The sequence below is a fragment of the Tauraco erythrolophus genome, chromosome 5 (assembly GCF_009769465.1).
Source record: "Tauraco erythrolophus isolate bTauEry1 chromosome 5, bTauEry1.pri, whole genome shotgun sequence".
NCBI lineage: Eukaryota > Metazoa > Chordata > Aves > Musophagiformes > Musophagidae > Tauraco > Tauraco erythrolophus.
The window spans coordinates 70,954,029-70,977,938 of record NC_141469.1 but is presented as its reverse complement, the minus strand read 5'-3'; the positions used below and the strand labels follow the sequence as shown (position 1 = coordinate 70,977,938).

Here is a 23,910-nt window from a genome sequence, read left to right as displayed (position 1 = left end):
CATGCAGAAGCGTGTCTTCACTGAAGAATAACTTGTATCTTTATAAACAATGAAAAGGTAGTGTATTGATGATCACTGACTTTTTGGTGACAATTCTGGTCATGTATAAATCAACAAATGGTAAATCTTTCTTTTAAATTCATGTGCAAGGATGTTTTTCTTCAGCAGGGTATATTTCAGCTGGTTAGTATAGGTGTTTAAAACCAGGTTTGATGCACTTCAGTGTGTTGTAATATTCTGATTTATTTAACTGTAGTTTGTTCAGCCTGTGTTTAGCTTCAAATTAGAATTAAGTTGAATGTACAGAAGTAGTACAATTGCTTAAGTCTTTATCTAAACTTTTGTCTTTACAAAGCAAATGTTCTGCATTTTAACCTTAAATACAGATGATTGCTTAGATTCCTATTGCAAACATGCTTAAGCAGGTTAGCCGTCTACATTTCTTTGGCTACAGATTTAGATATTTCAAAAAACTATACGACGTGCCAAGTGCCTTCAGGAAAAAAAATAGATGCCATGTCTTTTTTGTTTAATCAGTGCATCTTCTCCTTTGTAATCTGGTTATCCTTTTTCAAGTTTCTCTGCTTTTTCATCTCCTAGTGACTTGCTACATTTTAAGTTAAATGGACTCTGTCTGTTAGCTAAACTAAGTTGAAGCAAAGGCTTTCCAGTATACCACCAACTGCGAGTACTTAAATGGAAGCAGTAGCGTTAAGTCAGTTGTGAAGACTGATAACAGTATGTATCCAATGTTGTGATATGCTTAATTTGTGAGATTAGGTTCTGTATGTGACTATTTGTTGTTCATGCTGTTTATTTTTACTTTTTTTGGTATGATGTTTCAGACACAAATATAGTATAATCCATTAGTAAATAACCATTTCATGTGAGTGAAAGTATGGCTATAGGAGTTGGTTACTCTGTAATAACATCCTGGGGTTTTGATGTCAGCAAGATTTCTGTTCTGTTGGAATTCACGTGTTCATAGCTCTCCTTTTTTCCCTCTTTTAGTTTGTCTTCAACTAAAGACAGCTAACTGAATCTGTGGGGACATGATCCAAAGCCACTTCTTGACAGTCTCAGCCTCTAGGCAGTATCGTTCTTATCCACTAGCTTGCTTCTGGTTTGTGGATTGAGCAACTACAGTAATATGTCAAACATGGATTGGATTTTAAATATTATGTTTTCTTTGTAATTAGAAGCATTGCATATATCATAAATAGTTAACGCACATGTCCAGGCACTGATATCATAAAACTATAAACTCTGTCTAGTTTTTTGCTATAATGGGATGATCAGCTATAATGATGCTGAGGGAGCTGACGGATGTCATTGCCAGGCCACTCGCCATCATCTTTGCTAAATCGTAGGGAACGGTAGAGGTGCCTGAGGACTGGAGGAAAGCAAATGTCACTCCAGTCTTCAAAAAGGGCAAGAAGAAGACCCAGGTAACTATAGACCGGTCAGCCTCACCTCCATTCCTGGAAAGATAATGGAACAACTTATCCTTGGTGCTGTCTCTAGGCATATCAAGGATAAGAGGGTCATTAGGAGCTTCACTAAGGGGAAGTCGTGCTTGACAAACCTGATAGCCTTTTATGAGGACATCACCCAGTGGGTGGATGATGGTAGAGCAGTAGATGTGGTCTATCTTGACTTCAGTAAAGCGTTTGACACAGTCTCCCACGGCATCCTCACAGCTAAACTGAGGAAGTGTTGTCTGGATGATCGGGTAGTGAGGTGGATTGTGAACTGGCTGAAGGATGGAAGCCAGAGAGTAGTGGTCAATGGGACAGAGTCCGGTTGGAGGCCTGTATCCAGTGGAGTCCCTCAAGGGTCGGTACTGGGACCTGTATTGTTCAACATGTTCATCAATGACTTGGATGAGGGAATAGAGTGCATGGTCAGCAAGTTTGCTGATGACACTAAACTAGGAGGAGTGGCTGACACACTTGAAGGCTGTGCTGCCATTCAGAGAGACCTGGACAGGCTGGAGAGTTGGGCGGGGAGAAATTTAATGAAATACAACAAGGGCAAATGTAGAGTCTTGCATTTGGGTAAGAACAACACCATGTACCAGTACAAGTTGGGGACTGAACTGTTGGGGAGCAGCGCAGAGGAAAGGGAGCTGGGGGTCCTGGTGGACAGCAGGATGACCATGAGCCAGCAATGTGCCCTTGTGGCCAAGAAGGCCAATGGCATCCTGGGGTGTATTAGAAGGGGTGTGGTTAGTAGGTGGAGAGAGGTTCTCCTCCCCCTCTACTCTGCCCTGGTGAGGCTGCATCTGAAATATTGTGTTCTGAAATTCTGCAGTTCTGTGCCCCTCATTTCAGGAAGGACAAAGAACTGCTTGAGAGAGTCCAGCGCAGGGCCACAAAGATGATTAAGGGAGTGGAGCATCTCCCTTATGAGGAAAGGCTGAGGGAGCTGGGTCTCTTTAGCTTGGAGAAGAGGAGACTGAGGGGGGACCTCATTAATGTTTATAAATATGTAAAAGGTGACTGTCATGAGGATGGAGCCAGGCTCTTCTCAGTGGCATCCAATGATAGGACAAGGGGAAATGGATATAAGCTGGAACATAGGAGGTTCTGCTTCAAAATGAGGAAGAACTTCTTCCCAGTAAGGGTAACAGAACACTGGAACAGGCTGCCCAGAGAGGTTGTGGAGTCTCCTTCTCTGGAGATGTTCAAAACCCACCTGGACACATTCTTGTGTGATCTGATCTAGGTGGTCCTGCTCTGGCAGGGGAAATAGACTAGATGATCCTTTGAGGTCCCTTCCAATCCCTAACATTCTGGGATTCTGTGATTTTTCTCTGCAAATTTCACTATTGCTTCTCTATGCTTTTTCATCTTTTTTACTTTTGTATGGAAGCAGAGGGGATGCAAAAGAGTACTTGACTCCAGAAACTGCCAATTTTCCAATTTCTTGATGCTTAATTTTTTGGAATTTTTTTGCTTTTACTTCTGGAGTAGCTTTTCGCTCACTTTTTACTTTTATGAATTAGTGTTTTTTAATTGCTTTGAATACTTGAACTTTTTTTAAAGCAATAAGTATATTCCATAACACCAGAGGCTTAAACGTCAGTCAGATGGCTGGAAATACAGTCCAGGCAACCTTTGGGAGCTATTTGTAGAGTTGAGTATGATAGCAAAAATGGGCAGTAGGATGGTATGTGAATTATGGTGTATGAATTCATAGTTCAATAATAGGCCTGCATTGGGTTTCTGTGAAGACTTCAGTTGTCTGAAAGTTGGTTGTAGTAGTTAATCTGGCTCTCAAAAGTTAAACATGGTGGTCTCAGGCAATTTTAAGTTAATGATTTTCAAAACCAAACAGACATAAAAGGCAACCTTGTGCTGTGAGCTCTTGCGATGTAGAGTAGATGCTCAGAAGGAAGCTGTTCAAGTGATCGATGCCTTTCTGGATGTTTCTCCCATGCCAAATATTAAAGAAATTTAATGTGCAGCTTGTAGAAGTTAAAGATGCTGTGAATTTTAAAGCAATTTCTTTCTTAGAGTGAAATACATATATATGTATATATATAATCTTTATTGTATGATAGTTGCTCCACGTTTTTGGTTTGTAAAATGTTGTCTGCTCTTAGTCTGAGATCATTCTGTACCCCTGTCAGTTTTTAACTGGAAACATTATCAAACTGATAGGATTGTTTGGACCAGCTTCAGATCATAGCATGATGTTGATACCACATTTTTGGTAACTGCTGCTCTAAGAGATGACATTCTAGTTGTTCATCAATATAAAAAAAATAATAGGAGAAATACATAGGCTATACTTGCAGTGTTTCTCATTCATTTATTTGTGCATTACAGTAGATTGCTGTGATACCTGCAAAGACATTCCAGGCTGAAGGCAGAATTGCCTGTCTGAGAGCTGCTGAAATTGCATTATAATGTTTTTGAGTCACTTTTATCTTTTTTTTTAAACATTAACTTTCCATTTTTATTCAAATATTTCCAAGGACTTGAAACGTTCATTACCAGTTGGACTTGGCCTTTCTGAAACCAAAATAACATCTCATGGCTTTGACAGCACCAAAGAGGGAGTCATTGAGGCAGGACCATTTCCAGGTAAAGGTAACTGCTTTTTTGTCTTTATTTCTCGATTTAAAATCGTTAGACATGTTTTTGTGTAGTCAGGAATACAATGTTCTGTAGCTGCTTTGAGCATTTTGGTGTAAATTGAGGTGTGCATTAGTGACACACACACACATTGAGGTGTGCATTAGTGACAGCCTGTTTATCTTCTCTGGTAGCTGGGTTGCTAAAATAGAGAATGTGTGCTGCACTTGTAGCATCTGTCGAGGGACTGGTGAAAACTACTTAGTGTTAGGTTGATCTGCTTTTACAGGAAAGGAAGTCCTTGAGCATCTTGAAATGGTGTCAGACTGAAGAATTTTACTATTATATTGCTTTGAAGTTTTCTTTAAATGTTGCAGGTATTGTTCTGATTTGAAACATAACTGGAGAGTTATTTGTTTCTTGATAAGCAGTTCACTCACTTAGAGCAGATTAATGACAATTTCTTCTTTGTTGCCCTGAGACTTCTCTCCTTTTTTTTGTTGTAGCACAGATAGTACTTTGATGTATTGTTGTTAGGAGTGATAATGCTCTGAGTCTCTTTTTCCAGGTACCACCTAATGAAAAAGTGTCTGTTTTCGTATTTTCTTAGCACAGTGTTATGCTTATTTATAACAGAAGGATTTTAGTTGATTTAATATTCACTATGCAAGTATTAATGCATGTTTTAGAAAATCTAATCTAGTATTAAACTATGAGAAAAACAGTAATAAACAAGCCAGTAATGTCAGTATTTCCTATCTGTCTAAAAACAGTAGTGCCGTACTATAGTATGCGAAAGTGATATTTTAATGAATTACGTAGCTTCGATGATTTCTGAATTTGAAAGTTTTGAAATTATCTCAGATGAGCAGCTGTGAAAATAAGACTCTTTGTAGTCATTGGTTTAATTTACATTTTGCTTCACTTCCTGTTTGGTGAAATGTTGTGCTTGTGAAAACAGTGATTTACATGCTGTACTTTACATATATTGCAAAGTGAATGCTGTGGTTTCTTTAAGTCTTTGAAATTAGCAAAATACCTAGCTGAAAACTAGGCAGATGGCACACTGCTCACTGTTCTTGCCTTTTTGTATTCTATTAGCAGGATAACTGTTGCAGCTGTTAAGTGCATTAGCCTGTAAGGGAAAAAGCGTCTAAGATCTATTTCAAGCTACACTATCATGTTTGAAATCCAAATGTTCTGTAGTAAGTTATGTACACAAATCATGAGGTTTGGAGATGTAATTTTTAACACTTTAGATATCACAGGTTTCCTCCACGGATATTTTCTTCAGATTTTTCCGAATGCTCTAACCAAATCAGAGAGAGGGAGAAGTGGTAGAAACTAAGGCTTCTTATGAAACTATGGACAAAGTAGAATGATTGCCATATTTCTAAAAATTCAATTTTCTGTTTGCATTCAAAAAGGAAGCCCTACTGTGACACCTACTAAGGACACTCAAAAGTAGACAATACTGGAGGGGAAGGGCTTTTAGGATTTAGGGGATGTTGAATGATGAAGCATGCATAAGGCTGCATTAATACTCTGTCAAATGATAAGGATTTTTTAAACTACTTGTCTTAGCTCGCTTGCTGAAGTGATTCAGTCTTTAGGCCTTTAGCAGGATCTTGCAGTCAGACTTCTATGCCTGGATGAATCCAGATACAGCTCTTAAGCAATGTATCGCTACAGACGGCACAGCAAGTCAACTATCTTTCGATCTCGTCTTTTCTGTTCAATTGGATCCAAATAGCTGGATTAATTGTACTGCATGTTAGTACTTCTCTGTAGTATGTTTAGAAGGTCAAAGCTGATTGTCAATTTAGTTACTTTGAGTGATGTTTTTGGTGTTACTGATAACTAAATTTTGTTGAAGCTGCTAAAGTTTAGGTTTGGTTTCCCTTTCCTCCAGCATGCTGTCAGCCCTGAAGTATCTCAGAATTTTCAGCAAAAACAATAAAAGCTCCCTTCCAGTGTGATGATTACTCATCACTGCAGAGAAGAAGCTGATTTATGAACTTTTCAGGATTTAAAAACCAAACAAATAAGAATGGCATTTCACATTTATGTGATATGAAAGAGTTGCAAAGCTCTGGAAAGCATCATAAAACAGCTTAGAGAACACACACGATACAGGTTAAAGTTTAAGGTTGGATTTGTTTTCAGTTTTGTTTTGTTTTGTTTTTTTTAACGAGAACAAGCAAGTGCTGTAAAATCCTTCTTTTGAGAAGGAGATTGCACACCTTAACAGCTAATGGCTCATACGATCTTCAGGATAGCTTATTGCTGTGTGTTTACACAGACTTAGAAGCAGACATTAATCAAATACATCTGAAATTGGCACAGATTTCAGATGAATTTTCAATTCATCCCTTAATGCTGTGAGTACCATTCAGTGACAGTGCAGGGTGAAATCTACTTAGACCTGAAAAAGGAGGTTTCAGCTGTGGAAGCTGTATATAACAATCTTTTATGGATTTTTCTGTTGATAGTGTATACTTTACTGATTAAGCTGTCAGTTGTATTTCGATTACTTTTACTACAAAAAAAAAGTTTGGCATCATGATCTAGAGAAAAAGATTAAATCATGAAAACTTGGAGTAGTTCACATGAACAGCTGCACTGCTTAAAAAGCATTTCCATCAGAAATTCCAGCAACTTTTCCGTGAATGCTTCTATTTAGTGTGTTGCTGAAGCAAATGTTTCTTTGTTTTGAAAAAAAAAAACCAACCCTATCTGTGTAAAAGTGCACATTGCCTTCGAAGGGAAGATAATGAATTTTCATGGTTAAATATGTCCCCTTTTCAGGTTCCTCAGCATCACCCAAATCATCTGTTATATCTCCTAGCAGTGCAGCAGCTAGCAGACTGGCTGGACAAGGTTGTGATTTAATTATTCCCACAGGTATCATAGCACTGAATGGATAACGCCCTTGTCTCTGCTGACACTGTACTAACTCTTCCATGTCTATAATAATTTGATTTACTGTTAGTTGGAAATATAACTTCTGGGGTTTTTTGGTGGCTCTCATTTCTGGCTTTTAACAGTTCAAAAAGTAACCTCTGCTTTCCTTTCTGTATGCTGCTTTTTGCTCTATAAAATTTAAAAAATAATTATCAAATATTAATCATAACAAACAGTAGCTAAAATGGGAGTAACCAAAATCTTTTATTTGTGTTAAAGCTGCAACTTCTGGTGTTTTTTGCCAAGATGATCACATAGAACAGAGTATGAAGTGGCCATTAGGAATTCACAACACCCAAACTAGGCTTTGCCACTTGACTCATGTTGCGCCTATGGGCAAATTACTTAACATCTTCATCTGTTTCCTCCTGTATAAAAGGAGAAAACCTATTCGGTTACCTCATAAGGCTGTTGAGAGGATTAATTACTAAATGTTTGCAGAGCATTTTCAAGACATGAAGAACATAGTAGAGCTTGGTGCTAAAGGAGTGTCTTGAGGCGTCTATATAGACTTATTTCCAAACTCTTATTTACATAAATATTCTGTGGGGGCTAAGATGATTTTAAGTAGCAGTAGGAATTAAGAGGCAGGAGTAGTCAAAATTGTACATGAATAAATAAAAATGTTGCTTAAAAAGTGATGGTGCTTTGCAGTTCTTACTATTTAGGACACTAAGAAGTATTTTTTCAAAATTAAAACTTAAAATTCATGTGATAGCCCATATTAACTTTAATTGCCGATACTTAGCATTTTTATGTGTGGTGATTGGTCTCAGATATTTTAATTTGTTGCCTTAAATCTTTTCTTTGTTTGTTTACAATGAGGTAATAAAGCTGAAATAAATAAGTTGAATATTGACTGAACACATCTTCTAGAATGGATGGCCTTTAATGGAAAAGATAAAAACTGTTGTCACAGAGTACAGCTAATACATTTCAAAACAGTTTTTTTTATGTGCCGATAATTTTCATTTAATGGTCTGCAGGTTGTAAACAGACTTTTACATTGGCTAAATCCAAGAGAGTGTTCAACTGTTGGAATTATAAAACAGATTAAGTAATAAACATGTCTCAAAAGTTGTTTTAAGGTTGGTTAATAAAACTCTGCATTCAGGTAAGCTTTATTCAGCCTGTTACTACATGAAATACAGAGATACATACACACTTTATATCGGCTTTAAAATAATTCTTTCTTTCTGGAATTCATTTTGTAAATCTGCATATTTGTCTTAAGTTCTCACTGTCACCTTGCTCTGCTTTTGCATGTACAATTGCACAAATCTTCCATACCTGCTGTTAATCCCTTAAAAGAAAAAAAAATAAATAAAAAAACCCCAAAAACACAACCAAGGCCTTGAAGATTTGCGTTGTGTCTGACATAGGTGGCAGAGCTCAGCAGAAGAGTGGACCTGTTGTGTTAGCAGATGAAGTAAAGAATCCAGCAATGGAGAAATTGGAATTGGTGAGAAAGTGGAGCCTAAACACTTACAAGGTATGCAGACATATATTTGTGTGTGTATGTATGTATCCTAGAAACGAGCATGACTAAAACTTTCAAAGTATTGTACTACGGTGTGAAAGTAGTCTGTTGTTGCAGTGAGCATAAGCAAGAATGCATAGGGAAGGCTTAGTTTTTCTTCCAAGAGTAGCATTCTTTGTAAGTGTCTTTAAATCCCTAGTTTTAAGTGGGAAATCTTTCTTTACCTTGAATCAATAATACCTATGAATGTTCCATTTCTGATGTCCCCTTCCACATACAGAATGTACAGATTTCAGCACTAACACTTGTAATTAAATCTTTTTGCTATCTTTGAGTTTATTGCTGATAGAATAAAAGCTTAGCTAATGGGGAAAAAGTCAGGCCCATCTACAAGTTCCATACTCACTAATTGCTATTCTGATGATTTTGTTCTGTCTTGGCTGATTGTTTTTTCTTAGTGTTGGAACTGTTGCTTCAATTCATGTGTATTTTCTGTCCTTTATTGGATGCAAAGGGAAACATAGTGACAAAGGATGAAGAAAAGGTTGAGGTACTTGATGCATTCTTTGCCTCCGTCTTTAATAGTAAGACTAGTTGTTCTCTGCATACTCAGCCCCCCTGAGCTGGAAGATGGGGATGGAGAGCAGAATGAGGGCCTCATAATCCAAATAAATGGTTAGAGACCTGCTAGACCACTTAGACGCACACAAGTCCATGGGGCCAGGTGGGATCCATGCAAGGGTACTGAGGGAGTTGACAGACGTGCTCACCAAGCCACTTTAAATCATTTATTGACAGTCCTGGCTAGCTGGGGAGATCCCAGTTGACTGGAAGTTAGCAAATGTGATGCTCATCTATGAGAAGAGCTAAAAGGAGGACCTGGGAAACTACAGGCCTGTTAATCTGACCTCAGTGCCAGGGAAGGTTATGAAGCAGGTCATCTTGAGTGACATCACGTGGCATGTATGGGACAACCAAATGATCAGGCCCCATCAGCATGGGTTTATGAAAGGCAGGTCCTGCTTGACTGACCTGATCTCCTTCTATGACAAGATGACCCACTTCATGGTTGAGGGAAAGGCTGTGGAAGTTGTCTACCTAGACTTTAGTAAGGCCTTTGACACTGTTTCCCACAGCATCCTCCTGGAGAAACTGACTGCTCATGGCTTGGGTGGGCCTGTGCTTCACTGGGAAAAAAACTGACTGGATGGTTGATCTCAAAGAGTTGTGGTGAATGGAGTTAAATCCAGCAGGCGGCTGGTGACAAATGGTGTTCCCCAGGGCTCAGTGTTGGGACCAGTTCTCTTTAATGTCTTTCTCAATTATATGGATGAGAGGACTGAGTGCCCTCTTAGTAAGTTGGCAGACCACATCAGATTGGGTGGGAGTGTTGATCTGCTTGAGGAAAGGCAAGGTCTACAGAGGGAGGGATCTGGACAGGCTGGATCGATGGGCTGAGGCCAATTGTATGAAATTCAACAAGTCATGGGTCCTGCACTTGAGTCAAAGTAAATCCCATGCAATGCTACAGGCTTGGGGAAGAGTGGCTGGAAAGCCGCCCAGTGGAAAAGGACCCGAGGGTGTTGGTTGACAGCCAACTGAATATGAGCTGGCAGTATGCTCATATTCAATAGCATCCTGGCTCATATGAGAAACAGTGTGGCCACCAGGACTAGGGAAGCGACTGTCCCCCTGTTCTCAGCACTGGTGAGGCTGCACCTCAAATACTGTGTTCGGTTTTGGGCCCCTCACTACAAAAAAGACGTTGAGGTGCTGAACTGTGTCCAAAAAAGGGTGACAAAGCTAGTGAAGAGTCTAGAGCACAAATCTCATGTTTATCCTGGAGAAAAGGAGGCTGAGGGAGACCTTACCACTCTCTACAACTACTGAAGGCAGCTTGTAGTGAGGTGAGGGCTGGTCTTTTCTCCCAAGTAACAAGCGATGGGACAAGAGGAAACTGCCTCAAGTTTCGCTAGGAAAGGTTTCTTCACGGAAGGGGTTTATCAAGCATTGGAACAGGCTGCCCAGGGAAGTGGTTGAGTCACCATCCCTGGAGATATTTAAAAGACGTATAGATGTGGTGCTTAGGGATATGGTTTAGTGGTGGACTTGGCAGTGTTAGGTTAATGGTTGGACTTGATGATCTTAAAGGTCTTTTCCAACGTGAATGATTCTATGATTCGAAGATGCAAAAATAAAGAGCAGGAGTAAATGGTGAGTGGAGGAGAGTGAGCAGTTGAACCCCTCTGAGCTGAAAGCCATGCTATTCGATGTCCCAGACGTTAATCTGCAAGTGAAGGCAATGGTGAAACTTGCTGTTAGGAGGTTCTTTAGGGGTCTGGCATAAGTAATTCCTCTGTCGCTGTGTCTGTATCGGAAGTTGTGATATCCGAATTATTGGATACATTGTCATACCCATCTGTGAAGAGATGATTAAGCATGCCTTTATATGTTCTGAGGACCTTGCTTTTTGTCCTGTACATGTTTCTATGAATGAGAGACAATTACTTTTGTTGTCTCCTACGTTTATTTCTGTTTTAAGAGACTGTTTCCAGTTGAAAATCACAAGAGGTTAAAGCTGCTCTTCTGTCTAGCCTAACTATGAATTTTCCTAGACTATATTCAACTTTTTCCTGTAACATATAACTTTGTAAGATTATTCTGTCACCTTTGCAACTACTGCCTCTTCACTCGCTCCAATCTTATGCTTCTTAGTAATCATAAGTTAGTGTCAAACGAAATTGCCCTTCTTCCCATAATCTAGTGGCAAGAACTTTTTCTGTTCTTTTCCCTTCCCCTGCCTCTCCTTTTGAATGAGTAAAGTGTTTCCAGTTTAGCAAGAAGACATAGGCACAAGAAAGTTGTGACTCTTCTTGACTTTCAACAATTCTAATAAAAAGCTTATCCTTTTGTTTTTGTGCAACTTCTTAAACTTTGAGGAAAAAAAAATATACCTGTTTTGCAAGCCTGTCTTTAGTACTGGGCTACTAAAGTCTTTTAGAACTAAGTGAAATGGAATTAATGTGTGGAAATTTCTGTTTGCTGGTGAGAATATACAGCAACTTACGTGTCTGTACTAGTCCACTTAGAACCAGAGTAAATCAAAATAGATAGGTGCATCTTCTTTTTGTTGGTGACATGGACAGTGGGATCGAGTGCACCCTCAGCAAGTTTACAGATGACACCAAGTTGTGTGGTGTTGTGGACACCTGGACGGAAGGGATGCCAGCCAGAGGGACCTTGACAGGCTGGAGAGGTGGGCCTGTGAGAACCTCATGAAGTTCAACAAGGCCAAGTGCAAGGTCCTGCACATGGGTCAGGGCAATCCCAAGCACAGGTACAGGCCAGGTGGAGAATGGATTGAGAGCAGCCCTGAGGAAAAGGACTTGGGAGTGCTGGTGGATGAGAAGCTCAACATGAGCCGGCAATGTGTGCTGGCAGCCCCGAAAGCCAACCATATCCTGGGCTGCATCAAAAGAAGCGTGGCTAGCAGGTCAACAGAGGTGATTCTGCCCCTCTATTCTGCTCTCGTGAGACCCCAGCTGGAACACTGTGTTCAGCTCTGGAGTCCCCAGCACAAGAAGGACATGGAGCTGCTGGAGCGGGTGCAGAGGAGGGCCACGAAGATGATCTGAGGGCTGCAGCACCTCTGCTATGAAGACAGGCTGAGAGAGTTGGGGTTGTTCAGCCTGGAGAGGAGAAGGCTCCAGGGTGATCTTATAGCAGCCTTCCAGTACTTAAAGGGGGCCTACAGGAAAGCTGGAGAGGGACTTTTTACAAGGGCATGTAGTGATAGGACAAGGGGCAATGGATTTAAACTGAAAGAGGGCAGATTTAGATTGGATATAAGGAAGAAATTTTTCACTCAGAGGGTGGTGAGGCACTGGAACAGGTTGCCCAGAGAAGTTGTAGATGCCCCATCCCTGGAAGTGTTCGAGGCCAGGTTGGATGAGGCTTTGGGCAACCTGGTGTAGTGGAGGGTTTCCCTGCCCATGGCAGGGGGGTTGGAACTAGATGATCCTTGAGGTCCCTTCCAACCCAAACCATTCTGTGATTATTCTTGTTCAGTCTCTATTCAACTTTAGCTACATCTCAGTTTAGCAAAGTGTGCAGTATGTATCTTTCAAACTACTGTTTTTTCTCGTTTGTCACTATTGGTATTCTTTAGGTGTTGTGTTGTAACTTCTGAAGCAAATACTTCTTGATTGAAAATATTTCCTTCCTTTGTAATTCATTCTTGCTTCCAAACATTTTGCCTCCATGATTCAGATTTTTCTCTTGCATTTCCATAGGTGCATGTTTGTGTCTCAGCTTTTTTGGGAAATAGCCAAAACTTGTCTATCAATTCCATAGTTCCTGGTGAAATGCTTACTTATGCTCTGACCACGCTCATTGCTAAGCTGTATTTTGCAATTTCTGTTCCAGACTTTGGTAGTAAAGTTGTATTCTGTGTTGATATGATTTGTTATACTCTCCCAAATTTCTGATCCCCGACAGACAAATGTCTCCTAGATTAGCTGTACTCTGTCTTGTTAATTGATTGGATCTAGTGAAGTAGCCCAAATAGTCTGTACCTCGCAATCTAAAGCTTATGAGTTATGACTAACTCATTCTGCTTTCTTAAGTCTTTCCTGTGTTTGTCTATTAAATTCGGAAAGGACATAAAAGTTCTAGCAGGTTAAATGTGTATCTCCTTTGGATGTGAGTAAAGACTGGATTAAACTAAAGTCCTTGAATTTGGAAACCCTGGGAAATCTAGTGATGTAATGTATTTGGGAATGTGATATAAGTTAGGTTCGGACATTATTTCACCTAACAAAACAGCAGCTTTGCACTTAAGTGAAGTCCCTTCAGAGTAGTTGTGGCATTGACTACTATCTTAGTTTCCTTGTAGTTCTGTTTCTATCAGCAATTCTTCATGTGTGTAACTTGGTTATCCCTTCAGCTCTTGGGACCACAGATTAGCTTCAAGTAACTTACTATAACAGGAAATAATTCCTGCTCTCCATAAATTGTATGGCTTTGCTACACATTGGCTTTGCTGCGCATCTGCTGTGCCAATGGCTTCTCAATGTCTCAGTCAAGGGAAACCCAAATGTGCTTCTTGGGAGGCTCACTGCCAAGTTGGGCTTAAATCTCTGGCAGAGAAGGTGTCACAGATAAGTGGAATGTGGTAGGAGCCTCAGTTGTCACAGCCGTTGGCTGGGTGAAAGTGTCTACAGCCTTGTAAGAACATGTCTTCTGCTCACTGTGATGAGCTGCAAATCTGTTAAGAATTTGACTTGTGACAAAAAAGAAATAGTAAGTCTTTGAGACAATCAGCTCCATTTTATAGATGTGTAAATAATGAAAAATGTATTTTAATAGTTTTACATAATTTTCAGTAGGAGTTCCCAGTTTCCTAGTCAGCTTTAAAAAACATGCTGAAAACCACCACCTCCTTACCCATACCACACACACACGCCACCCCTCCCCCCCAAAAAAAAACCCACAAACAAACAACAAAAAAAAACAACCCACCCCCCCCCCCAAAAAAAAAAAAAAACATTTTTGGAAAACCTAACCTGGATGATCTGGAATTGAATGGTTGGTAGACAAAGCCCAAGAGATCGTTAACTAGATATTTTTATGCAGAACTAGAAATACTCGCATTAACTGACTTTAATGCAGTGGCTAAATTCCTTCTTTTAACTTAATGAGATTCACCAAACCTAAAAAGAGATAGGAGTTCTTTTACTTGAGAAACAATTAGTTATGCTCTTGATTTGCTAACTTGAATATTCATCTTAGTAGAAGTTGAGACTTGTCCAACTGTTCTTGCTGAGTCCTGATAAACTTCTAAAGAGTGTGTTGTTTTTTCAGTTTGTTGTGCAAACTTACATTGGGAGGGGTGATTGTGAAAGAATTGCGTGTAATTATATGTCCCTTGAAGCCGAAAATGGGTGTATGCCATGTTGTCTTGAATATACTTGATTCTTTATAATTTAATTTTTTTTTCCCCAGTGCACACGTCAGATCATCTCTGAAAAACTGGGTCGTGGCTCAAGAACAGTAGATCTGGAACTAGAAGCTCAGATAGATATATTGAGAGATAACAAAAAAAAATATGAAAATATCTTGAAACTGGCACAGACGCTGTCCACACAACTCTTCCAGATGGTGCATACCCAAAGGCAACTTGGAGATGCATTTGCTGACCTGAGTTTGAAATCATTGGAACTTCATGTAAGACTTTTATAGTGTTAAAAAATCAATGGCAGAGATGAAGATAAGCCTAATTGACTCGTGCACGGTATATAGGAGGAGTTAGCAGCTATTTTTCTAAACGTAGTTAACGATATATTATATGCTCTTTGTGTTAAAAGCTTATGTAATTCACTTAAAACTATAGGAAATTATTGGAATTTCTGTAGTTTTTTTATTGTTTCTTAAATGTTTACCTTTAGTTAGTGTTTGGACACAAGAACTGACACCTTTCCTTTGTATAGAAAATGCATCTTACTATTCATTCTGCATCTAATGAGATGTCAAAGTGTTCCAGAGTGTTACATCATTTCAATTACAGGATGTCTTTGGGGAATATGCCTGAGAGTAAGTAGAGTAGGGAACATTACTTCACTTGTGCACATTGAATGTGAGTAATTTATTGTTCTGTAGCATATACAAGCATTGAGATTTCATCACAAAGTCCTTCTTAAATCAGAATTTTGCTACTAATAGGACTAATCGGTATTCTTATGTTGTTTGAAGTTTCTGAGCAAGAGAGGCAATCTTTAGATATCTGCATTTGAGTTGTTATCATTCCATGGTCTAGAAGTTTGTGTAACAGTGGCACTTTTTGCTGATAATAAAACTGCTTACTGTAAGGAAGAGAGAGAAGGCAGATGTTCCGCACAAAACATAGTAGCTGGCTTGCTTCTACATTCATTGTTCTGTACTTCCAAAGTTAAAACAATTTGATACTGCTACTAATCCTTTGGAAAACCAGTATTAAGAGGCTTAATGATTCCTTAAAAGAGAGATGCTGAAACAGCCCAAATTACCTTTTGTCTGTTTATTTTTCCCTTTTCATGACTGTCTCTTCCCATTGAGTTTTAAGGGAGGAGGTGGAGTTCATGCTTGCACAGAGGAACCTTATCTGATAGGTAGCTGAAAAAGTTTGAGACTCCCGTGCTGGAGTACAGGAATATGTAGTATTACAGTCTGACAGATAAAAATCCATGAAGGTAGAGTGCTTCTAGCAGCTAAGAAATTAAACAATCTGCTAAAAGAAGTTGTTTTTAATGATCAGTTTACTCTTGACACAAATATGGGCATGCGGTTTGTGGCAGAACTTATCTTCTAGTTGAACTTATTCTCTGGATTGTTAATGAAGTATGTGCTGGAGCTGGATGTTTCTTCTGAAACTTGGATTAAATCTGGTGTTATGCTCTTGTTTAATGAATGTCTTTTTTCCATGAGTAGCTTGTAACTTCTAATGGGAATACTGTTCTTCCAGGTTCTTTCAGCGTCTTGTACTTGGTCTTGGAATTTGTTTCAGTCATTCTTCTCTTGTGTAGATTATTGAATGGGGCTGTTGATGCAAATCAAATAAAGGTTTCTGCTGCTGTAATAAAATTTATCTAACCTTTGCCTCTTGGAGACTTGCCTGATGTTTGTCTCTTTCCTCTTTGTGTTTCCCCTTTGTTTAATCTGTACTGTATTACCATCTGTAGCCTGGCCTATTCTTCTTGGATGTTTGGGTAGCATTGTTGCCTCTAAAACTTGTGCAAGACTAAAATTTCTGAACAGTTAGTCTTTAATCTTTAACGTGATAACAATATATAAGTTTAAAAGAACGAAACCAAAACCCCCATCACTTCATAAGGTAATATTTCTTATTTTATACATGTTAACAAAATGAGATCTTAATATGGTATGTGCAGAGGTGTTACTTAATGTGAATGCTTTGCTGTTTCTCTTATGGATACAAAGATAACTCCTGGTTCCAGGGTCATGTGCCTCTAATTATATAGACAGATGAATTCCAGTTTTAATTGACCTGTGCATAGACTATGAACTGAGTGTAAACTCTTGATACAGAAAGGATTTCCTGTCTGTTTCAGAAGAGGTATCTGCAGAGGTCATGGACAAAACTCAAAAGTTTTTATATGCAACTGTATGAACCAGTAGGAGGACAGTTTTGGTGGCTAGCATGGTTCTTAGAACTGGGCACTGCAGTCCTGTCCTTCATACCCCTTTCCTTTGAACTGTGTTGCTCATCATGTCAGAGGGTCAGCTGGAAAACTAATTGCAATCTTGCCTGCAGAAGGGAAAAGAGATGGAACTAAATACTGCTGAAAGGGGCAGTCCTAATGCTGTTGTCTCTGCCTGTATGCTCCTTCTTCCCTGGGCTAGCACTGGTGTTACTGTGTAGCTGGCAATGCTAGAGCAAAGCAGCTGGAAAAGACTATTGTTTTTATTTCAGGAAGATCTGTAGTAATTTGGCCGACTGCTTTTGCCACCCAAGCAGCTGTGCAAAGCAAAGGTGACAGATCTTTTAGCAGTGTTTACAGGGCTTAGATTATGAAACCTTGCCCTAAGTTCTCTGACTTTTTTCTTCTTCAAAGTGCTCCCTTCCACTGCACCTCCTTTTCTAGAGCATTCTCCTTTACCCTTGCCCGTTAGCCTTACCTTCATGAAGTCGTTAATGTTAATGTGAAATATCATTTGGCTTTGGTGTTCGTGATCTAGACAAATGAAAGGAAATTGGGAGAATACAACGCTTCTGAGTCAGTTGTTGGCAGTGTGCAAGCCTAAAAAGACCCAAGTTCCAAATATGAACCTAGTGTGTTTTACAGCCATTACAACCAGAGATTGTACTCTTTTGTGAGAACTCCCATCTGCAGAATATGAAGATGCCATATGGATGACATAAACATAATAATTGGACTCGTTTGGCATCCATGCATTACAAAAAAATCTTTGCAGCCTTGGTCAGGGCTTATGCTGCTGTTAACAAAAGGACATGAGCAAACATACATCCAAATGTGACTGAAATGCCTTGGAAATAATTTCGCCCTTGTCCCTTTAAAATTTATGGCTGAGCTACATTATAATTTTTATTTGCTATCCACTGTAATGCTCTGCTCTTCAATTATTTACAGCCTATTAAACTGCGATAGATGTTAGGATTTTTTGCAGTGCTCTTTTCCAGAATGTAAGAATAAAACATAATAGCTAATTAATTCTCTCTGCCCTTGTGAATTTGGTTATATTACTGTATTTAATGTAGTGGTGTCTCTGATATTAAAGCATTACCTAGACAGCCACATGAGAGATGCTGGATTAAAACCCTACAGAATGACAATGTAGAGATAACATTAGTGCTTACTTTTAAGTAACATTCAAGACTTCTGAGTGTGGAAAAATCACATTATAAAATAGGATTTAATGTCATGTACAGTAAAAAAAGTTGTCAACCATGGTTTACTGATGTTAGAGAGATTTCATAAAAAATGTGAACTGAATATCATATTGAAATTGTATCTGTTTAATCATAGCCATACCCAAACAGAAGTGAAAGAACTGCCACATCTGTGCGTTTGTGTTTTTTTTGTATTGTTGCTGATGAATGTTGTGATTTTAAATGATCTACAGTTTTGTTTTCTCTGCTCTTTGTTTATAGGAGGAGTTTGGCTACAATGCAGATACGCAGAAACTTCTAGCTAAAAATGGAGAAACTCTTCTTGGGGCTATTAACTTTTTTATTGCCAGTGTGAATACATTGGTGAATAAAACAATTGAGGATACATTATTGACTGTGAAACAGTATGAAAGTGCCAGGTAGCTATTCTATGTCTAGCTATTTTCATTACAAACTAATCTTCAGGAAACAGAATTTCTATCATCTTAGTCCTTGTATTTGAGTGACTAACCTGCCAGATAGAGCCTTACAACACAACTCTGGTATAATTAGGATTTACCATTAACTGCTTCATTGCACATATCTTCCAATGTTTTATAAATATTCTGTGTAGACTTCATTTTACTTGTTAGCTCCAGGAGTAATTATAGCTATTTTTTCCTGCGTGCTAGATTAAGGTGGCTTTCTAAACAGCATGACAGTGCAAGATTAACTCTTTTATCCAACTACATTGTAAAAGATTAAATAATCTCTTTGACTCAAAAACATTTAATCTTGTGCTTCTGTTGATACACAATACATGCAATTCACACTTCAGTTTTTGTGCAGAAGTTGCAGGCTCGATCAGAAATGGGAAAATGAAAAAGAAATTTCTTAGTCAGTGAATAACATCTAGCAGTAGAAAATGGGCTTCCTACCTTGGAGAAGGTTACTTTTGGATGTGGCATAGTACTCTAAAGCCAGTTTCATTTCTTCTACTAGGGTTTGGACTTGTGGTCCTTTCGGATGCTTGATTCCATTTTGATTTTATTTCACTTAATAGGATAAAGTGTGTTTTCTTTTAATTTGTCAAAGAATATAATTTATGCGTAGAGTTTTTTGTGGGTTTGTTTGATGTTTTTTTAGGTCAAAAATTGCAAACTGCATAAGTTTTGAAGTTCTTTCCCTCCATTTTTTTTAATCCTTCTGTTCTAATGCTTGCTTATAAGAAAAATAGTAAGTTATTGGTTTGATATTTAGGTAAACTTCGAAAAGGCATGAAAGGCAGAATTAATATAACACTTTGCTTTATTTTTTGACAAGGAAGTATTTAATAAATACATAAATCTGTTCACACGTTTTCCAGCTATCCCCTTGAAAATTTACGCAAAATACATCTGCTGTGATTGTTCTTGCTAGTAATTTTCAATATATAGTTATTCCCTCCTGAAATACTTTTATTACTTTCCCTTTCTGTTCATTAAAGAAATCAAGTATTTTGCTACTTCAGTGAGGTTAAATAAATGACAAAGGTTCTTCACTTACATAGCTAGTCCATCATTTTGCAAGGTGAAAATAGGTCACACTTATTTCTGTGCCTCTTTTGCCCTGTCCCCAGTTGCACTTCAGCATTCATCTGTTCCTCTCTTCTATCAACATTATTGGTTTCATTCCTTTTTGGAATTAAGTTATAAACTCCTTGAATAAAACCTGAATCATAGTGGCAATGAGAATCAGGAAGAACCCTGTGAATATTACTCCTTTTACTTCCGAAAATATTGTATTTCATTTTGGAGCGGCTATACCAACTGAAAAGTTGTTTTTTATAAGCAGTTTTTAATCCTGATTTGTTTACAGTTTTAGAAATGTCTGTGAGAAAAAGCATATTTGAAAAGCCAGAATAGGCTGGTTTATTCCATTAAAAATGGCATTTATCATATGCTGATAGGCCAGGTTCTTTCATTTGAAAGCTACAAAGTAGTATGGAAGGAAGTCAGGCTTTGGGCAGGGCTGCCCATGACCTTGGAGTGATTTCTGACTATTGTCTGTTGCTCTACCTGGTCCAGTGCTAGATGAATGTGAACAAGGGAGCAGATGTTGCATGAGAGGAGGAAGAAAAAAGAGGCTGTTACTACATTCGTCTCATCCACTTGCAATAATGTTTTTAAAATATATAAATAGTTTATCTGGCAAGCATCCAGCATTCAGTAGACTTGTGTGTAACTCTGGAAAGCAGAAGATTAATTTAGTGATACAATCTCTAAACTACTAACATTCCATGAGTGGTTTTCACACTCATAAATGCTATACGTTGATGAATAGAAAGCTTAACTTCAATAAACTTTCTTGGAAAAAAAAAATGTTTTTGAAGACAAAACTGAATATTCAAACTTATTTCTGTATTAAAAAAAACTTCCAAGACATTTTGATTTTTTCCGTTAAAATGAGAAAGAAGGTATGACTGGTTCATCTCTATTCATGTAATAAAATGGTACAGTGTAGTATGGAAGGATATCAAGGAGGTTTATAACTTTCTAAATAGTTAGGGTTATATGAAGATTATCTGGTTCAATTAAAATGTTGTCAGGTATCTGAAGGCAATAGCCTGTACCGTAACATCAGTTCTGGTTTTGTTACCAGTATCCAGGGTAGATAATTTGGGGAGAAAAGGAGTAAATCAGAAAATACTTTTAATCTCTCTTATCTGGAAATGGGATGTATACCTTGGGTGCATAATTAGCTTACTTACCTGGCTGTTAGTCTTAACCTTCTCTTTCTCTTCCCTTGTCTCCTTCAGCGGTGGTACTGATCCACAGAGTGACTTCCCTAGGAAAATAAGATAGGCCTTCAGTAGAGTATAAATAACACATCATCTTTTTGCAGCCTGTTTATCCATAGGGCAGGCAAGTTCTTGCAAAATTATCTGTTGAAGAACTATAAAACTATTCCAATTAATGCATACAGAGAAGCCTAGAGCATGCTGAAAAAGCCTTGGGACAGAGTTTGGCAGAAGTGAGCTGTTGCTTAAACATCTGCTTAAAGGGGATGTCCTGCTCCTGGTGCTTCTTTTGCCTTCAACACAAACTCTTCACTGAACTGATTCAACAGCAGAAGAACCTGAAAAAAAAAAAATTTACTAGCTTCCCTGGGTTAATTAACTGAGGTGTCCCAGGGAAGGCTCTGACTACTGAAGCCAGCACAAAACAAAGGGTTGGGAGCATGTGGCTGAGACAGAGACAGAAGAGGGAGGATACTTATTGAGGTCGCTTTATACAATATACTTGAGTGGGTTTACTTGATGAACAGGAGAGGGGGAGAAGAAAACTTGCCCTTTTTTTATTTTTTCCGCACTCGACTGTTTTGTTCATCTTCTATTGTACTTGACCCTATAGGTGAGGTCTGTTTTGAGACACTTTGCCTTTAGATTTTTTTTTTCCCTCCTCCTCTTCTCAGGATTGAATATGATGCCTATCGAACAGACCTAGAAGAATTGAATCTTGGCCCTCGTGATGCAAACACTCTGCCAAAGATTGAGCAATCACAACAACTGTTTCAAGTGCATAAAGAGAAATATGACAAAATGCGTAATGATGTATCTATCAAATTGAAATTTTTGGAAGAAAATAAGGTAAGCTACAACTTCTGATGTTATATTGAGGAGTTTTGTCTTGTAAGTTTCTGCTTTGCTAGAAATACTTCAGTTGTTATATCTTAAAATATATCTTAATTTAAAAGTAGAGTGAGAGAAGACAATAAGCTGAATTTTCTGAGTTCTGGCTGTATCACCGGAGGACAGACTTTTAGACTAGGCAACCTTAAAAGTCCCTAATCAAGCTGCTGCAGCTACAAATGGCAAACATTACAGCAGCAAGTTTCTTGTTGATATAGGAGGTTTCAAGTTTGGAAAAGCATTACTTTTCCAGTTTATTTAATGGTTAAGTGAGTCATATAACTACTGATTTAAGATTCATAGTAATATGTACGTTTGACAACACTGTTATGGAGGGTATGCCCAATGAAAGTGAGAACTGTGAAGAGACATCTTCAAAATTAAGACGAAAACTTTAACCTAGTAACGTGAATTGAGAAATACAACTTTCTATAATTGATGCCCTTATAGTTTCTTAATTCTAAACAGGGCTCTTGAGCTGTTGAAGACTGGGGTTTTTTTGCCCCATATATGTTTATTCCAACCATACCATTTCATCTATACCCTCTTAATGATGGAATTCTTACCCCTCTTATAGACAAAATAGAATTGCTATGCAGAACAAAAATAGGATTGCTATACAGAACGCACTTTTAAACTGTGCTTTCTTTATAAACAAGTCCTTCTAAATTGTTTCTAATTAGATGTAAAAATAATGGTCTTTCAAGATCTGATTTTTGTTCATACTCATAGTAAATGAAATTGTAACAATGATGACTATATTTCCTGTGTCTTCAGAGAGATGGAAATATGATTTAAACTTGCAAAAAAGATAGTAGTTTGTCCATGTCTAGCAGTCAATTAACATTTTCAGTATGGGTTAATTCATCATATGTTTTAAAGATCTGAATGTAGGTAACAACTGCCTGTCAGACAATACAGGAGTGGCCCTAAATGATGACAGTAGCAAACCACGCTCCTTGTGTGGAAAGAGGAAACTTCAGGGGAAAATCATGGGGACAAGCTAAACCAATTCAGACTGATTATTATTCTGAATTCTTGAATATATATTATCACCTATATAGTTGTGTCAACTACTTAGAATAAAGATGGAAGAAAGGGAAGAAACATGAACTGTCAACAGATGAGAAGAAGAAAAAAGTGAAGAAAATCAACAAACCTTTTGTTTTCCAAAACGATATATGCTAGAAACAAAACTCCTTAGCACTGTTACTTCATACAGACATTTGCATCAGGACCAGGGGTCTAGAATCACATAGCCATTAAGAGTTGATGAAGGAGATCATCAGATATTGCCCTGACTTTAATTTGTTGTTCTTGCTGAACTTCTTGCCCATTAACTTTCAAATGGAAAAAATCCATCTATAAATTATTTTTTTAAAACAAGCTGAAGTCTAATCTAAATGCTGATACTTAAATTAGAAAGTGCTGATAAGAACTGAGCTTTAAAACTATGCTAGGTTGAAAATGGGTATACTGAAGGTCTCTCTTCCCCCTCCCTGCCTTTGTTTTCACCTGCTAGTAAGTTGTTTGGTACTAGTGTAATGTGCTTCTATTGAAATTGTTTGATCCTTCCAGTTTATATCTGTACAGGAATTCTGATGCTTAAGTTCAAATTGGTTGAAAATAGCACTTACCCTGCTTCCTCTTGATTTGTGTTAACTGTATAGCAGATTGGTCATTTTATGTTTATACAGATGGGAAAGCTTTAGAGTGAAAGCATTTTATTTCCATCTTGTACAAAAAAAGTTTCTGTATTTTTTTAAAAAACGAAATTACATGATTTAGAGAACACTATGAAGTTGTCTTCTTAGTGACAGTCTTGAATTAGATCAAGCATCCTGTTAGCAGTCACAGCCTACAAATTTTGTTTCTGAAAGAGATTGTTTTTTCCTTCCTGCCTTTTCTTTTCGATTAATACAGAGGGGACTTTCACATCCTTAAGCCTTTTTATCACTGGATGACATTTCTCAGTTTTTACACTAGAGATGTCAAAATATTTTTCTAAAGGGTGTATGTAATTTTGTTCCCAAACGAGCCATAGAAAGGACTTCCTTTACAATCAAATATTAGCTTAAATATAATTATCTACTAAGAACTTTATTCGAGTAAGCTTTACTTTGGTGTTTTGTATTTATTGTATAGGATTCTCCATAGTAAACAATATGAAATCTTAATCCTAATCTGAAATTTTCATTTTAGGAGGACTTTTTTTTTCCAGTTTGCATCTGTCTCTGATGGATTTTGTTCTGTTGCCCAGAATGCTTCCTGGGGTGCAATGGGAGGCAGTGATTATCTGAGAGATGATGTTCTTACTAATCTGACATCT

The 23,910-nt window shown here is 38.1% G+C and overlaps 1 protein-coding gene across 3 annotated transcripts in view; it reads left to right on the top strand.

The window, feature by feature from the left end:
* Positions 1-23,910, top strand: part of ARFIP1 (ARF interacting protein 1) — a 47,629-nt gene that overhangs the window by 17,439 nt on the left and 6,280 nt on the right. The window contains exons 4-9 of one of the 3 annotated variants that reach the window (XM_086611627.1): positions 3,983-4,091; positions 6,891-6,986; positions 8,429-8,538; positions 14,530-14,751; positions 18,194-18,351; positions 21,365-21,539. In XM_086611627.1, coding sequence (XP_086467753.1) covers positions 3,983-4,091; positions 6,891-6,986; positions 8,429-8,538; positions 14,530-14,751; positions 18,194-18,351; positions 21,365-21,539 — 870 coding nt within the window. Of the gene's footprint in view, positions 1-3,982; positions 4,098-6,890; positions 6,987-8,428; positions 8,539-14,529; positions 14,752-18,193; positions 18,352-21,364; positions 21,540-23,910 lie in introns of all 3 variants that reach the window. The other 2 variants (XM_086611628.1, XM_086611626.1) reach the window with 2 other exon arrangements.